At 48.6% G+C, this 17,914-nt stretch overlaps 1 protein-coding gene across 1 annotated transcript in view; it reads left to right on the forward strand.

Annotated features, from left to right (window-relative positions):
* The window catches only part of LOC130111789 (plakophilin-3-like), an 88,001-nt gene that overhangs the window by 54,024 nt on the left and 16,063 nt on the right, over positions 1-17,914 (forward strand). Inside the window, 3 exon segments of the mRNA XM_056279070.1 lie at positions 7,281-7,434; positions 8,310-8,505; positions 10,660-10,747. Of these exon segments, the coding sequence (XP_056135045.1) occupies positions 7,281-7,434; positions 8,310-8,505; positions 10,660-10,747 (438 nt within the window).

The following is a 17,914-nucleotide window of genomic DNA, read 5'->3' on the forward strand; positions in this document are numbered from 1 at the left end:
GGGGGGATCCTCCCAAAAAAAAGAATATAAAGTTTGTTCATTTGTTCCAAAATGTCCTGAACCGTCTGATTTAACGTTGACTTCTCAGCCCGTCTTGCAGAAAAGGCCAGTTCTGCCCTGTTTCCACGAGTGGCAGACAAGCCTCTTTATCTCAGTGACGGTGAATGGTACAAATATGGTGAACATCTTGTGTTCAAGCACACTTCACCACTGTGAGTAGTCAGTCACACCAGTCCGACATGTTTTCAGATGCTAGCAGATGTCGCCGCCTTGCTGGGGCTGAGAGACATCAGTCCTGGTGATGGTCTCAACATTTCTCTTCATACGTGGATTCTGCATCACTGGATGCTGTGACAAACCCATTTCACTACCAACACGCTGCAAGAAGGGGAGTCGTGGGCCAAATAGTCAAGCAAACAACCGATTTCTGTTTCAAAAGATCTTGGACAAGATGGTTTCAATCACACATTTAGCTTAAACTAGTGCCAGTCACATTTTCTGCTCACAGAAAACCGGAATGACGCCCCGCTTCTCAGCAGCAGTCAGTGTGTCATGTAGTGTGAACACGGTTTAATTTCGCCCCCAGAAGAGACGGGTGGGAAGGTGTATTCTTCGTAATCTGTTGTTTTGTTCGTCATTTAGAACAGGTTTATGAGGAGTAAAAGTGGCACGCCCTTTAAAGGACAAATTCCACTTTCAGTCTTTCTGTCCCTTCTTTTTCAACTGCTGCCTCATGCCTCCCTGACTGTCCTCTGTAGTCAGAGATCAGGGATGTCCTCTGTAGTCAGAGATCAGGGATGTCCTCTGTAGTCAGAGATCAGGGATGTCCTCTGTAGTCAGGGATCAGGGATGTCCTCTGTAGTCAGAGATCAGGGATGTCCTCTGTAGTCAGAGATCAGGGATGTCCTCTGTAGTCAGAGATCAGGGATGTCCTCTGTAGTCAGAGATCAGGGATGTCCTCTGTAGTCAGAGATCAGGGATGTCCTCTGTAATCAGGGATCAGGGATGTCCTCTGTAGTCAGAGATCAGGGATGTCCTCTGTAATCAGGGATCAGGGATGTCCTCTGTAATCAGGGATCAGGGATGTCCTCTGTAGTCAGAGATCAGGGATGTCCTCTGTAGTCAGAGATCAGGGATGTCCTCTGTAGTCAGAGATCAGGGATGTCCTCTGTAATCAGGGATCAGGGATGTCCTCTGTAGTCAGAGATCAGGGATGCCCTCTGTAGTCAGGGATCAGGGATGCCCTCTGTAGTCAGGGATCAGGGATGCCCTCTGTAGTCAGGGATCAGGGATGCCCTCTGTAGTCAGGGCTCAGGGATGCCCTCTGTAGTCAGGGATCAGGGATGCCCTCTGTAGTCAGGGATCAGGGATGCCCTCTGTAGTCAGGGATCAGGGATGTCCTCTGTAGTCAGAGATCAGGGATGCCCTCTGTAGTCAGAGATCAGGGATGTCCTCTGTAGTCAGGGATCAGGGATTTCCTCTGTAATCAGGGATCAGGGATGTCCTCTGTAGTCAGAGATCAGGGATGCCCTCTGTAGTCAGGGATCAGGGATGCCCTCTGTAGTCAGGGATCAGGGATGCCCTCTGTAGTCAGGGATCAGGGAAGTCCTCTGTAGTCAGGGCTCAGGGATGCCCTCTGTAGTCAGGGATCAGGGATGCCCTCTGTAGTCAGGGATCAGGGATGCCCTCTGTAGTCAGGGATCAGGGATGCCCTCTGTAGTCAGGGATCAGGGATGCCCTCTGTAGTCAGGGATCAGGGATGCCCTCTGTAGTCAGAGATCAGGGATGTCCTCTGTAGTCAGGGATCAGGGATGCCCTCTGTAGTCAGGGATCAGGGATGCCCTCTGTAGTCAGGGATCAGGGATGCCCTCTGTAGTCAGGGATCAGGGATGTCCTCTGTATTCAGGGATCAGGGATGTCCTCTGTAGTCAGGGATCAGGGATGTCCTCTGTATTCAGGGATCAGGGATGCCCTCTGTAGTCAGGGATCAGGGATGTCCTCTGTATTCAGGGATCAGGGATGCCCTCTGTAGTCAGGGATCAGGGATGCCCTCTGTAGTCAGAGATCAGGGATGTCCTCTGTAGTCAGGGATCAGGGATGCCCTCTGTAGTCAGGGATCAGGGATGTCCTCTGTAGTCAGGGATCAGGGATGTCCTCTGTATTCAGGGATCAGGGATGTCCTCTGTAGTCAGGGATCAGGGATCAGTACACTTTTTTTGTCATTTCACTTCATGCACTTGCGTACATGAAATAAAATGACACATCGTTTCCCCCAGCCTACAACAGTGCAACACAAAGACAAAAACACATCCCAAAACTACAAGAACACAAATACCCACACTAACACACATACCCACACTAACACACATACCCAAACTAACACACACACCCACACTAACACACATATCCACACTAACACACACACCCACACTAACACACATACCCACACTAACAAACACACCCACACTAACACACCCACCCACACTAACACACATACCCACACTAACACACATACCCAAACTAACACACATACCCACACTAACACACATACCCACACTAACACACATACCCACACTAACACACATACCCACACTCCAAACTCAACAAACAATCACTGTCCAAGGGAATGAACACCAGCCAGGCTGACTGTCGGAACCACCGGTCTGCGTGGGCTAGCAGTTAGCTTAGCCCGCCCCGCTCTCCTAGCCGATCCAGTGCCAGCTCTCCCGCCACCAAAGGAAGACAAAACTTAGACGTGGACAAAGAGACTGCATGGACGGTACTGGGTGAGGCCGCCACAAACGCAAATTTGCACAGCCCTCTTCCCCCACCGGAAGTGGAATCTAGTCCATCCTCCATTCAGATAGGTTTTATTTTCCTTCATGCAGCTCTCCCTTGTTCCACCCATCCATTGTCTTAGCCGCTTATGCTGCTCTCAGGGTCGCGGGGATGCTGGAGCCTATCCCGGCCGTCACTGGGTGGCAGGCGGGGCTATTTGATTAAAATCACACAGCTGTAACTTCAATATATGAATTTGTGTGGCGAATAAAGGAGGACCTGGGCATGAGTAAAGGAGGCAGAGGGAACTAGTAGTCTTTCTGTTAGGACAACCAACCACACCTGCTCTTCTGGCATTAGTACCAAAGCAAAATGGGCTGAATAAACTGTATGTCCAGTGGCCTTCCGCTCCAAAACGACTGAACACTGAAAGCTTTTGCTGAAATCCCAAAATGAGGGAAACCAGCCTGCAGCAAAGTAATCTCTTGGGAAAAGCCCTGCTTCACCTGCAGCCCCTTCCGGGTGCAGCAGCAGCAGCGTCGAGTGCAGACCGGTGCTAAAATGATGCCGTTGCATGGCAAGGGTAAATACCAGCAGCTCAGATTAACTGCCACTACTGCCAGCTCACGTCCCTGTCTTGTCCGCCACAAGACGAGAGCAGGGGACATCTGAAGCACTTCAGTGTCCCCAGACCTTCCCCGCCCCATCAGCCCCAACGAGGGCAGCATGGAGAAATGCTTCCTTAGCTCCTCTCATTTCACGAATCAAGAACAAGTTATTGTCATTTCTGTTATGTGCTTGAGTACACAAAAGAAAGGACATTTTGTTTCACCTAGCGCACAGCAGTGCAACACAAAAGATAAAAACATATGCAAATTACCGAAAACGACACCACCAAAAACATACAAAAACAGAGATAAAACACACACACAAACACATGCACACACACACACACACACACACACACACACACACACACACACACACACACACACACACACACACACACACAGTTAACAACACAGTCCACCCAGTGCAACACAGCCCAAAAACTCCACTGTCCAGAGCAAACACCAGCCAGGAGGACTGTCGGAACTGCTGGTCTGCATGGGCTAGCAGTTAGCTTAGCCTGCCCCACTTCCACATCCTGTCAGACCGCCCTCGGTGCGTCCCCTTCGGGTGCAGCTCCAGGCAGGGCTGTGGTCCTTGAGCCCACAGGATGCAGCAGACCAGGCTGCCAGGCCGCTGCTAGGTTCACCACCAGGCCGCTGCTAGGCTGCTGCCAGGCTGCTGCTAGGCCACCACCAGGCCGCTGCCAGGCTGCTGACAGGCTGCTGCCAGGCTGCTGCCAGGCTGCTGCTAGGCTGCTGCTAGGCCGCTGCCAGGCCACTGCCAGGCCGCTGCTATGCTGCTGCTAGGCCGCTGCCAGGCCACTGCTAGGCTGCTGCTAGGCTGCTGCTAGGCCACCACCAGGCCGCTGCTAGGCTGCTGCCAGGCCTCTGATATGCTGCTGCTAGGCCGCTGCCAGGCCACTGCTAGGCTTCTGCCAGGCTGCTGCTAGGCCACCACCAGGCCGCTGCTAGGCTTCTGCCAGGCCACTGCTATGCTGCTGCTAGGCCGCTGCCAGGCTGCTGCCAGGCCACCGCTAGGCTGCTGCTAGGCTGCTGCTAGGCCACCGCTAGGCTGCTGCTAGGCTGCTGCTAGGCCACTGTTAGGCTGCTGCCAGGCCACCGCTAGGCTGCTGCCAGGCCACCGCTAGGCTGCTGCCAGGCCAGTGCTAGGCTGCTGCCAGGCCGCTGCCAGGCTGCTGCCAGGCCACTGCTAGGCTGCTGCCAGGCTGCTGCCAGGCCGCTGCCAGGCCACCGCTAGGCTGCTGCCAGGCTGCTGCCAGGCCGCTGCTAGGCTGCTGCCAGGCCACTGCCAGGCCACTGCTAGGCCACTGCTAGGCTGCTGCCAGGCCACTGCTAGGCTGCTGCTAGGCTGCTGCTAGGCTGCTGCCAGGCCACTGCTAGGCTGCTGCCAGGCCGCCACCAGGCCGCTGCCAGGTCACTGCTAGGCTGTTGCCAGGCTGCTGCCAGGCCGCTGCTAGGCTGCTGCCAGGCCACCGCTAGGCTGCTGCCAGGCCACCGCTAGGCTGCTGCCAGGCCAGTGCTAGGCTGCTGCCAGGCCGCTGCCAGGCCGCTGCCAGGCCACTGCTAGGCTGCTGCCAGGCTGCTGCCAGGCCGCTGCTAGGCTGCTGCCAGGCCACTGCCAGGCCACTGCCAGGCCACTGCTAGGCTGCTGCCAGGCCACTGCTAGGCTGCTGCTAGGCTGCTGCCAGGCCACTGCTAGGCTGCTGCTAGGCTGCTGCCAGGCCGCTGCCAGGCCACCGCTAGGCTGCTGCCAGGCTGCTGCCAGGCCGCTGCTAGGCTGCTGCCAGGCCACTGCCAGGCCACTGCTAGGCCACTGCTAGGCTGCTGCCAGGCCACTGCTAGGCTGCTGCTAGGCTGCTGCTAGGCTGCTGCCAGGCCACTGCTAGGCTGCTGCCAGGCCGCCACCAGGCCGCTGCCAGGTCACTGCTAGGCTGTTGCCAGGCTGCTGCCAGGCTGCTGCCAGACCGCCTCAGTGTTTCCTGTTGGGCACAGCTCCGAGCTGTGGGTATCTGCCAATATTCAGACTGAAGGGCCAGTTCATTACCTCTCCATTATTCAGTCTGAACGTGTCTGCCTGTGAGCTGCTTTCTGTGTCTTTTTAAGGGGAGGATTTGATTTTCCTAAACCAGTCACTAGTAACTGACGCATCCCGCCGCCATGAGATCATTTCAGTCAACACAAACCGAGTTAGCGTGAACAAGTTTGCCAAGAATGTCCGTTTATGCTGATTAAAACGTGTTGTTTATGCACAGACAAATTGTTGGTCAAGACCATAACAACAAATTCAAGACGTATTTCAGGCTCAGTGCCAAAGTAAAACCATTATGCAAACAGTTCTGAGATATCGGAGTAATTTTCCCAAGTAGAGCGGGTGTGTATTTCGGGAGGATTTGTGTCAGATGTTACAGAACATTCCTCAGGATTGAAGGAACTGTAGTTATTCTGAAAACATGACAAGCCACCCAGCAAACACAAGAAAAACATCTTGACACAAACGAGACGAACACACACACAGACTGCGACCTTTCCAACTTAAGTACCACCCACAAAGACCCTGATTGGCTCGGTAGTTTCTCCAACCGTGCACAAGATATTGATGAAGGCAACACCAGACCTGAGTCCCGGGACAATGCATGAAACGTGGCAGGACGAGTGACAGTAAGTGGAGAATAGCCACTCAGCGTTCTAGAACCAGGCCAGCACCCAGGAGACGGGTGAACCTTCCAGTCACATAGCTGATGAAGAGTCCCATGATGTGCTGAAGGTCAAACAGCACAGCCGACAGCGCCCACGCTGCTCTGACTGCTGCACTACACAGCTAAACGCCACACACTGGACCAGAGGACGGAGGTGGCTAGGTAGCATCTCCGCAGACCTGCTGGCTCAGGTCCACAGACAGACAGCTGCTGTTAAACAGCCGCGCTGATGACAGCTCCTCCACTTCGGACGGCTTTCTGAGGAACCACGTGTGGGAGTGGGAGTAATCTAGGGAGGGGAGGCAGGAATTTCAAGGATAAGTTAACCTTCTTTTTTCTACCCAGACACACTTTTCCAGTGTCTATATCAAGGAGCCCAATGGAATCAAGTCTTGGATAGTTTTGTGCCATCTTTTACAGTACTTTAAATGCATGTACATTGTGTTTTAGCTAATTGTCCAAATAAAATTAAATGGTAACACTTTATATTTGGGTACACATATTCACAATTAATCAGCTACTTATTAAGTGTTACCAGTTAAACTAATGACACTACTTAGGCGTGCCGGGTCACTTTTCAGCTAACATATTGTAGAGTGCCCCGATATTAAAGAACACACAGAACTTAACAACCGAACGCTGTCTTTATTCTCGGCTGCTGTCGGCCACAGACACGCCGCACAGACCGCCATTATCTGGACGACTCACAGGTCGTCTCCCTCTGCACAAGTCCCATCCCCTAACGTTTGACCTGGCAGCAGTGCACCACCCCCTGGAATGGCAAAACACCTCCCAACCAACTATGTACAACTACCACTCATACCCCCATGGTGAACATGAACACGCTACAGTATTTTGCAATATGTTCCTATTCTGTGAACTGTTGAGCCATGACATTGGTAAGAGACAGTACTGGCCCTAGCCTTACCAGAAGAACTATTTTAAAAGCCAGAAGAAAAAGTCATGGAGCTGAATGTAATAACAACAAATCAAATGGGATATGAATTTCTTACACCATATGTGTACTGAAAGGATTGTGAGAAAGAATAAGATGAAATATTAACACAAAGTTCAGCCAAGTAGACATCTTTGTGTTTATGATATACCTTGATTTTTAATTTTATCTTGATACAACCTTATTTGACATTTGTCTGTCCCCTTTCCCTTTTCTCAGTGGGCATCAGTGTTGAGTTTTGTGATTTTGGAGCAAGAGCAGATGCTGCCCATACTGTTGGAGCTGCTGGACACAAACAGTGAGATGGAACTGAGACCGCTCACCGGACTGCTTCGCAACCTGGCACGACACTCTCACAATAGGGAGCATATGGGTGAGCCTGAGATCGTAAATAAGAACTGTCATGAACTGGCGTGGGAGAAGCTCACTGGAATTTGACTCTGCTGAGAAGACAAATATTCATGCAGTTACACAGTAGAGTACAAATATACACAAATAGGGCATGGCATACCCATAACTTAGGTGTGATGTAGCCATAGCGGAATAGTGTGTCACTAAGAACCGCTAAACAGTTTCACTTAGTAAGGGGAAAGGTGAAGGATTCCAAAGCAGGTTAAAGATGCAGTGCAGCAGGAATAAGCTCCTCTCCAGCTGACTGACACTGACAAAACAAACCAAACACCAGGACGGCTGTTGGCGCAACATAAGGCTTGAAGCACCTTGGTAAACAAGGAGCCTGGTGTTACCCATTTAGCTAGCCAACACATGTTTGTGGCGATAAACTACAGTCTGCTTCTGAGAGAGTGGCTAGTCCAGAATACCGTCAGGTTGTCTATCTGCATTTCTTTCTGTCTCCTAGAGCAGAAGGGGGCAGGTGCTAGTGACAGCACTTAAACGATTTAAGATCATGATTCTTCTTCCAGGCCTCTCCAGATCAGAGAAAACCCTGTGGAGCAGGCATTTTATGGCATCATCCACCATTGTGTGGACCTGCTGTTCACACTAGGCAGCATGGGAAGATAGATAAGGGACACTTAAACACACTGAGTACGTTAAGAGGAAGGTACAAACAAGTTTGGATTATTTCAGACATCCATCACAGATGGAAGTACTACATGCCTTTTCCTCCCTAAAACAAAGTTAATCAAAGATTGAAGTTGTTAAATTAGAAACTGTGTGTATTCCTAAAATCGTTTGTTTGAAATCTAACCAAGTAAAATACCGATCCCCTTTTCTTCTTCTTTGCAGCCAAAAGTGGAGTACAGGTGTTAGTGTCCAAGCTTCCCAGTGATGGCTTGCAGAAAGACCCATCCAGCGAGGTGGTTGTCAATATCTGTGGAGCTTTAAACTACCTGGTCTCCAGCAGCTCGCTGGCGGCTCGGGACATCTGTTACTTCAACGGCCTTCCCAAACTGGTGGGCATCAAAACTTCTCATGACAACAGGTGAGCTGACCTTTCACCCATGACACAATCTTGACCTATAATCCCTTACTTTCAAAGTAAGAACTGAGCATGTCTATTATCATAGCTAGACCAGATGTTGACGCCAGAATTAAAGAAGGAGCTGATTAGATTTCAAGTAATGCCAGTGTCAACATACAGACGGGTGACAAATTAAAGGAAACAACAACATGAAGTGTCTTCGTAAGGTGTTGGACCACCACGAGCCTCCAGAACAGCTTCATTGCGCCTTGTCATAGATTCTACAAGTCTCTGAACACTACTGGAGGGATGGACACCATTCTTCCAGAAGATATTCCCCCATTTGGTGTTTTGATGATGGTGGTGGAGCGTGCTGTCTAACACGTCGGTCAGAAATCTGCCATAGGTGTTGAGTTGGGTGGAGATCTGGTGGCTGTGAAGGCCATAGCATATGATTTACATCATGTTCATCCTTATCAAACCATTCAGTGACCCCCCTCGTGTCCTGTGGATGGGGGCATTGTCATCCTAGAAGAGACCCCTCCCTTCAGGGAAGAAATGTCTCATCATAGGATGAAGGTGACCACTCAGAATAACTTGGTATTGATTTGCAGTGACCCTTCCCTCTAAGGGGACAAGTGGACCCAAACCAAGCCAGGAAAATGCCCCCCACAGCATAAGAGAGCCCTGGTCCCCCCTCACTGTAGGGCTCCAACATTCAGGTCTTCTTTAATTTTCACCCATCTGTATGTCATTCAAGTCAAACTAAAGCCCAGATACTGAACAGCGTTAAGTGGCATGTCATTGTTCTCCATAATTCATTACTTTAGTATTAATTACATTACACAAAAATGTTTTGTTACCACTTTCCTGCCAATCCCCACATAGCTGTTTTGTAATGCTTATCCATTTAAGTCCAATGTATTATCCTGGTGTATTTCATATTCTGATTTTGAAGAGAACGATTTTGCAAAACTCCTTTAGCCTAAACAGACTACTAATCAAGTAGGTGTGAGAAATGCCAGTGATGTATTATGGTGTTTATGTCCTCTGTTTATCCATATGTTTGGTCAACATTTGTGAGTTTCCTGACTACTGACCATTATCCAGCCTGAAATAAAATTGGCACGGTGGCCCAGTTGTTAGCACTGTCGCCTCACCGCAAGAAGGTCTTGGGTTCGAACCCTGGGGTTGTCCAGCCTTGGGGGTCATCCCAGGTCATCGTCTGTGTGGAGTTTGCATGTTCTCCCCGTGTGGTGGGTTTTCTCTGAGTGCTCTGGTTTCCCCCACCATCAAAAAGACATGCATGTTAGGGTTAATACTCCTGTCTGGGCCCCTGACCGAGGCATGGCAAGACCAACTGGAGTTGGTCCCCGGGCACTGCACGGTGGCTGCCCACTGCTCCTAGCTACACAGCTAGGATGGATTACATGCAGAGAAAGAATTGCCCCACAGGGATTAATAAAGCAGTAAAATAAATCAAATCAATTTTATTTGTATAGCCCAATATCACAAATTACAAATGTGCCTCAGTGGGCTTAACAGCAACACAACATCCTGTCCTTAGACCCTCTCATCGGATAAGGAACAACTCCCTAAAACCCCTTTAACAGGGAGAAACAATAGGAAGAAACCTCAGGGAGAGCAACAGAGGAGGATCTCTCTCCCAAGACGGACAGCGTGCAATGGATGTTGTGTTCACGCAATTTACATAATACAACATTGAAAGAAGATAACAGAATTATGATGGACATAAAATGTATGAAGAACATGAAGCACAGGATGCCAAGCAGCGTCCACATGCCAACAGAGCAGTCCAGGACCCAAGCCACGCGACCAGCATCATCATGTAATAAAAGAGAAACTTAGGTGAGGAGAGGAAGGGCAAGCAACATCCAAATGACGGCCACCATCACCATGGAGACCTGGGAGGAGAACCGACTGCACATGCACGCAAGAGAGACTCACATGACACCATTCAAACACAGAAAAAGAGAAAGGAGGAGATGTCATTCAGAGAGAGAGAGAAAAGACAAAATAAATAAACAACTTGAGTCTGACTGATCTGACGACACTTTAAGTGTTTAACATGTAATTATTCAAGTACTTGGTTTTGATTTGAATCTGGTCACTTTTATTTGTATCATTTGTAAGTGTCTTTCTGTCTGGGTCTAGTTACGGAGCTGTGAAAGCTGCCAAGGCTTCATCCACGGTCCTCTGCAACATGTTCCAGTACAACAAGCTGCACAAGGACTACAAACAGGTGAGCAGCACACCAGCACCACTTTTCCATGATCATCTGAATCCTTATTTCATCATTTAATTTTAATCACTACATCACCAAATATTTTATAATTTGTAATTTTGGGTTTCATTTGGCCATGTTAACCATAGAAAAAAAAACTTTTTACATTGCTATGACGGCAATACCCAGCTTTACTTTTGGTGTCTGAAACTGGTAAACCTGATTAATGTTGCTTCTCTGAAACAAAGCTTTTAATGTTTCTTTTATATTTTCTTTCTCCCATTTGTGAGAGAAATAAGAACTGGTGCTGTAAAACATAATATCCCTTCATATAAAACACATTGCATTACAATCATTTAGCTGATGCTTTTATCCAAAGCGACTTACAATAAGAGCATCATTTAACGTAGGAGATCAGGAGAACTACTAGTCATCAGAGGTCATAAGTGCATCTAAACAAGCATCTAAGAGCAAAACCAGTGCTAAGGTAAAAGGGCAAGAAAGAGGTCTTTTTCTTTTTAATGAGTGAATACAATAAGTGCTAAGAACAAGTAACAGGGTAGTAGTTCTTGAAGAGGGGAGTTCTCAACCTGTGTTGAAAGATGGGCAGTGACTCCACTGTCCTGACATCAGTGGGGAGTTCAGTCCACCACTGTGGGGCCAGGACAGAACAGAGCCGGGACCGGGTCGATCGGCAGCAGGGGCCTCTGAGCAACGGGGCAACCAGGCGTCCCGAGGCAGCAGAGCGAAGTGGCCGGGCGGGGGTGTAGGGCTTGACCATGGCCTGGAGCTAGGAAGGAGCTGCTCCTTTCACTGCCCTGTAGGTCAGCACCAGAGTCTTAAACTGGATGGGAGCAGCTACTGGGAGCCAGTGAAGGGACATGAGAAGGGCAGTTGTGTGGGAGAACTTAGGGTGGTTGAATGCCAGACAACCTGCAGCTTTCTGAACAAGCTCCAGAGGTCTGATAACCGACGCCGGGGCGCCAGCAAGGAGGGAGTTGCCTAGTCCAGCCAGGAGATGACCAGAGCCTTGATGAGCACCTGTGCCATCTCGTTGGTGAGGAATGGGCGAATCCTCCTGATGTTATAGGGGAGAAATCTGTAGGAGAGAGCAACCGATGCAACGTTTGCAGCAAGTGACAGTTGGTCGAACACCTGTAGTCAGTCTGTGAGGCTCGGACACAGATCCCCTCCATGTCACCTGGTAGGAGCGACCCGTCAGGTAGGATGCAAACATTGAGAGTGCAGAGCCTGTGACACCCAGCCCCTCGAGGGTAGAGCGGAGGATCTGGAGGTTCACTGTGTCGAACACAGCTAACAGGTCCAGCAGTATCAGGACAGAGGAGAGAGAGTTTGCTCTCGCAGAGTTCAGCGATTCTGTCACTGCAAGGAGGGCCACCTCTGTCGAGTGACCCACCCTGAACCCAGACTGGTTGGGGTCCAGGAGGTTGTTCTGGTGGAGGTACAAAGAAAGTTGGTTAAAGACAGCACGTTCAAGAGTTTTGGATAGAAAGGGTAGAAGGGAAACCGGTCTGTAGTTTTTGACATCAGAGGGGTTAAGTGATGGTTTCTTGAGAAGGGGGGTGACTCTAGCAGTCTTGAAGGCAGATGGAAAGCATCCTGCCTGGAGGGAGGTGTTGATGAGGTGGGTTAGATAGGGAAGGAGTTCAGGTGCTATAGACTGAAGAAGAGGGGAGGGGATCGGGTCAAGGTAGCATGTGGTGGGGTGACGATTGAGGACCTCATCGGGGGAGAGGGGAGCGAGGTGGGATAGGGTGGGATGTGGAGAGGTGAGGGAGGGTGCAGAGGGTGGGATAGTGCAAGCAGCACTAACCGGGTGGTGAGAAAAGGAGGATCTGATGTTGTTTACCTTCTTGTCAAAGAAGTTAGCGAAGTCATCAGGGAGAAGGGAGGAAGTAGGAGGAGGGGGTGGGGGTTGGAGAAGTTCAGAGAAGGTTTCAAAGAGTTTCTTAGGATTATAGGCAGAGGATAGGATTTTAGGGCGATAGAAGGCAGCTTTAGCAGCAGAAAGGGAGGAGGAGAAAGTGGAAAGAAGAGATTGGAAGTTGAGAAGGTCCTCTGGGAGTTTGCCTTTTCTCCATTTGCGCTCTGCCACTCTCAGGCTCCGTCTGTCAGTACGTACTGAGTCGGACAGCCTAGGAGCAGGTGGAGTTGGGCATGCAGGCCTGGAGGTGAGGGGACAGAGATTGTCCAGAGAAGAGGAGAGGGTAGAGAGAAGAAGATCAGTAGCAGTGTCAGGGGGTAGGAGAGAGAAAGGTTCAGGTGTAGGGAGGATAGAGGTAACAGAGGAAGAAAGATCAGTGGTGGAGAGAGAAAGGAGGTGTCTACGGGTGGAAACCATGTAGGTAGGGGGAGGGGCTGAGGGGGTGAAGAGAGGGAGAGAGAGTAGGACATGAAATAGTGGTCAGAGAGCTGGAGGGGAGTAACAGAGAGATGGGAAATAGGACAGTGTCTAGTAAAGATAAGGTCCAGCTGGTTGTCGGCCTTGTGGGTAGGAGGAGAGGGTGAGAGGTGAAGGTCAAAGGAGGAGAGGAAAGAGAGAAGAGGATCTAGCTTGTCAGTGTGGATGTTGAAGTCACCGAGAGGATAAGTGCAGAGTCATCAACAGGGAAGTCCGAGACAAGTGTGTCAAGCTCCTCCAGAAACTCACCAAGGTGGCCTGGTGGGCGATACACAACCATGATGGTGAGTTTAACTGGATAAGAGACAGTAACAGCATGGAATTCAAAAGAGGGAAAATTGTGGAATGGAAACAAGAGAGTATTTCCATTTTGGGGAGATTAGCAGGCCAGTACCACCACCCGCCTCCCAGCTCTGGGAGTGTGAGAAAAAGAGTACACATCAGACAGAGCTGCAGGTGTGGTAGTGTTTTCTGGCATGATCCAGGTCTCAGTTAGAGCAAGAAAGTTGAGGGAGAGCAAGGATGCGTAGCCTGAGATAAACTCAGCTTTCGGCACTGCAGACTGGCAACTCCAGAGCCCTCCTGTCACCACTTACTCACTGTGAGTGGAGAGAGTGGGACAGATGAGATTGTTAGGGTCACAGTGCCTAGGAGAAACCCAACATCTATGCCAGCCACAGGAAGAGGAAAGGACAGGAATGCGAAGGAAACACGTAGTCTATACTAGGTACACAAAATACAGATGACTGACCAGATCTAAAAAGAACAGTCCTTGCTTGACGAAGTCTTGGCTTGAAAACGTCGCGCTTGCCTTTACTCACTCTAGCCTTCGTTCAACCTAGACCTGTTTGCCCTCAGCTTGTTTGCCTGACGATCCTCCAAGTAGCAGCAGTAATTTAAAGAACACTGATTGCTAATAGTCTGCCAGGAGTGCAGGCCACACCCTCGCCACTTAACACCCAGTTGGCCGAAGAGCTAAAATTAAAGTAGGCCTATTGCCCAGAAACTGGTCACTTATGTAAAACTCTATCAAACCTCACACAAAACTATTAAAACTGCAAACAGCAAGTTACCAAGGAGTATATTTATAAGCTAAAAGGATAACTAAGTCAAAACAGCTAGACAACAAGAAATATTTAAGGGCACACTAGGTGAAAAACAGCTACAGCTAGAATAAGATCCCACTAGGAACCAGCAGCAGATCTATAGAGAAAAGGACTAATACTCAAGCAGCTGGAATAAGACTAGTAATAATAATAATAAAATCAATCTGATATAGCGCTTTTCTAACACTCAAAGTCACTTTACAATAAACGGGGTGAAACAAGACGACAAATAAACATAACACAGACATACAGGGGTGGATGGGAAGGGGGCTACGAGAGGGAGAAGCGGCAGCCACACATGACGCCAGCAGTACTCTCCCACTTGGACAAATAGAAAAGGGAAAGAAAGACCAACATCATAAATCACATAAATCACAGACGAGGTCTGAAGAGGTGAGTCCCGACCGATGACCTGAATGTGGGCAGCCCGCAGCAGTGTCCGATGCGCTTGGGGAGGGAGCTGAGGGAGGGGGAAGGTCGAGCACTCGGTCCCCAGCCTGCCCCAGACCAGGGGTGGACGAGAGGACGGGGGGGGGGGGGGGGGCACTAGAAGGCAATGGAGAAAAGGTGTGTCTTGAGACGGGATTGGAAGAGTGGGAGGGATTCTGAGTCTCTAATGATTTGGGGAGGTGAGTTCCAGAGCCTGGGAGCTGCCCTGGAGAAGGCTCAGTCATCAAAGCCGTGGAGGTTGGACCTGGGGGTGGAGAGAAGGGAGGCTGAGGTGGATCTGAGGGACCGAGAGGGTTGGTAGGGGGAGTGGAGGTCGGTGAGGTATGGGGGAGCCAGTTTGTTAAGAGCTTTATAAGCAAGAACCAGGAGTTTGTAATTGAGCCGGTGGGAGATGGGTAGCCAGTGGAGGTCTTTTAGGACTGGGGTGATGTGGTGCCAGGATTTGGTGAAAGTTAAAAGTCTATTCTATTCTATTCTATTCTATTTTGTTCTGTTCTGTTCTGTTCTATTCTGTAGAGGGTGATGAGAAACACAATAAACAGGTCCGCCATTAATTGTCATTGGGAGTGGTGACGTGTGTCCGTTCCCCACAATGTGATTGGTTGATGCCTTTATTTGCGGTGCGAAAGCTCAGAAAACCGACGTCGTAACAAAACAAAACAAAAAACTGTTTTTCATTGCGTCTTATTCCTGTTCTGCGTGAACGTACCCATGACAAAAACAATATATTAATGTGTGAATTAATCGCACAAAATAAATAAATAAATAAATAAACACCTCCGATGTGTAAAGGCCTTAACAAAGTAAAGATCCTATACATTCACTGAACGAAGATAATGAAAATAAAATGCACATTTCTCACTAAAAATGTTATCAAAACGCATTGGTAACACGTTATAATAACTACTCGTTATAAAGCATTAGTTAAGTATTAGTAACTACTGACTTCATCATTGGTAAAGTATTTGTAAAGCATTTGTAAAACAAGACATGCACCAGTGTTTAGTGTGTTAACAGATGTTTTATAAGTACTTATTAATATTGCAGTTCATGATTACTTCATGCACAGATGTACATGTAAATAGTGTATTAATCATGTACTTACACTTTCTACAGGATCTTACGATCCTTTAGACTGTTGTGAGTCTCAAGGTGCTGCTGGCTTTTCAGTCTCATGTGTAAAGGCTTTGTAAGGCCTAGACAGTCCTCACTTTACATGAGCTCATACAAAATACTTACCTAACAACTAGTAACTACCTGAATTACTCATGAACTGCAGTATTAATAAATTAATTAATACTGGTGCATGTCTTGCTTTACAAATGATGAAGTCAGTAGTTACTAATACTGAACTAATGCTTCACTTGTGTAGTTATTATAAAGTGGTACCAAAAAGGATTTAGGGAGGAATATAGGGAGACACTGATACAAACTTTGGGAGAATGTTCATTTTTACTGACTGGATTCTACCAGTTAATGGTAGTGGAAAATTCTGCATCTATTGAAATCAAATTTCATTTGATTTAGCAGTGGGGTGAAATTTGCTGTGTAAAGAGAGGAGAGGGAGCAAGTAAATTTAAAACCAAGATATTTAAAACCTGAGTAGGATAAGTGTGCAATGCACAGACGAGAAGGTACTGAGTTGCAAAAATATGCAGGGGGCAAAATGGGTGCAGGATAAGCGCTGTGCAGGGCCAAAGTGATTAAGTATTGATGGACCGTATGGCCTGGGGGGAGAAGCTCCTTCTCAGCTTCCAGTCTTGGCCATGATGGAGCAGAGATGCTTGCCAGAGGGCAGCCACTGAAACAGTTTGTGGTTGGGGTGGTGTGAGTCCTTAATGATTCAGTTTGCCCTGGATCTGCACCAACAGGTGTAGATGTTAGGGCAGTGCAGTCCTGGTGATGCGTTCAGCGCACCGAATCACTCTGTGCAGGGCTTTCCTATCACGAGAGCGGCAATTTCCGTACCAGGCAGTAATGCTACCAGAGAGCACGGTGTACTGTGGTGTAGTAGAAGGGTTTCTGCAGCACTGTGGAGGTCTTGAATTTCCTCAGCCGCTGAGGTGACACAAGTGTTGCCTTGCCTTCTTCACCAGGGTGGTGATGTGAGCAGACCAAGTCAGGTCCTCAGAGATGTGAATTCCAAGGTAGCTGTAGCTGGTTTCCTTCTCCACTGGGGTCCCGTAGATCCTGATTGGTATGTGGTGGATACTCTGCTTCTCCTTCCTGAAGTCTACCACCACCTCCTTGGTCTTGAAGACATTCACGTCCAAGTTGTTGTCCTTACACCATGATGACAGCACCTTTTGCTTTGTTCAAATATTGCTGAAATATTGATTTGGCAGTATAACTATTTCTAACTCTCCATCCATCCTTCCATCCATCCATTATCCAAACCGCTTATCCTGCTCTCAGGGTCGTGGGGATGCTGAAGCCTATTCCAGCAGTCACTGGGCAGCAGGCGGGGAATTTCTATTTCTAACTCTCCTGTCCCCTGATCAGGGTTAGCATCCAAACCCAAGAAGAATTCCTCTCATAACTGAAGCGGAGCTCCAGTTTCCTCCTACACCCTTACAGCTGCTTTTGTCATGTTTTTTCTGTCATTGGCCTTGAGTAACCTGCCGTCCTTTTTTTCTTTTTTTTTTGTCAAAATAAAGGAAGAACATGGTGTGTCCTCACCCACGTCCTCATTCACCAAAGAGAGTGACTTCACAAAACTGAATTCAACCGCCACAAACCCAGAGGGTGTTATAATTAAAATTTTGACCCCTAAGAACCAAATTCTTCATTCAGTTTGTGTTTTTTTCTTTAACATAAAGCAGGAAGTGGCGTCAGGCAGTTGTAAATGTGGGGGGAAGTGTGTGGAACATGATTTTGAAATGTAAATGGAGGAGAGAATGTGTGGGTGTTGGCAGAGATACTGTTTTGTTAACCTATTGTCTCCACCAGATGGTTTTCTCCTCTCCATCTGCAAACATCTGTTTTCTTTTCTTCTCTTCTTATTCTGCTCCTGGCTGTAACCCTTTACTACACAAGAAGGCCTGACTGGCTTCTGGGTCCAGCTCTTCCTGGAATATCCTATCTGATATGGCCTTAGTTCAACCTTTTACAGAGAAAACCTGTCAGATCCAGTGGTGGCTGGCCAATAGAGGGGGCTGGGTCGCTGCCCCCTTCAACCATCAACAGATGAAAATCTACTTAAACATG

The sequence above is a fragment of the Lampris incognitus genome, chromosome 4 (assembly GCF_029633865.1).
Source record: "Lampris incognitus isolate fLamInc1 chromosome 4, fLamInc1.hap2, whole genome shotgun sequence".
NCBI classification, from domain to species: domain Eukaryota; kingdom Metazoa; phylum Chordata; class Actinopteri; order Lampriformes; family Lampridae; genus Lampris; species Lampris incognitus.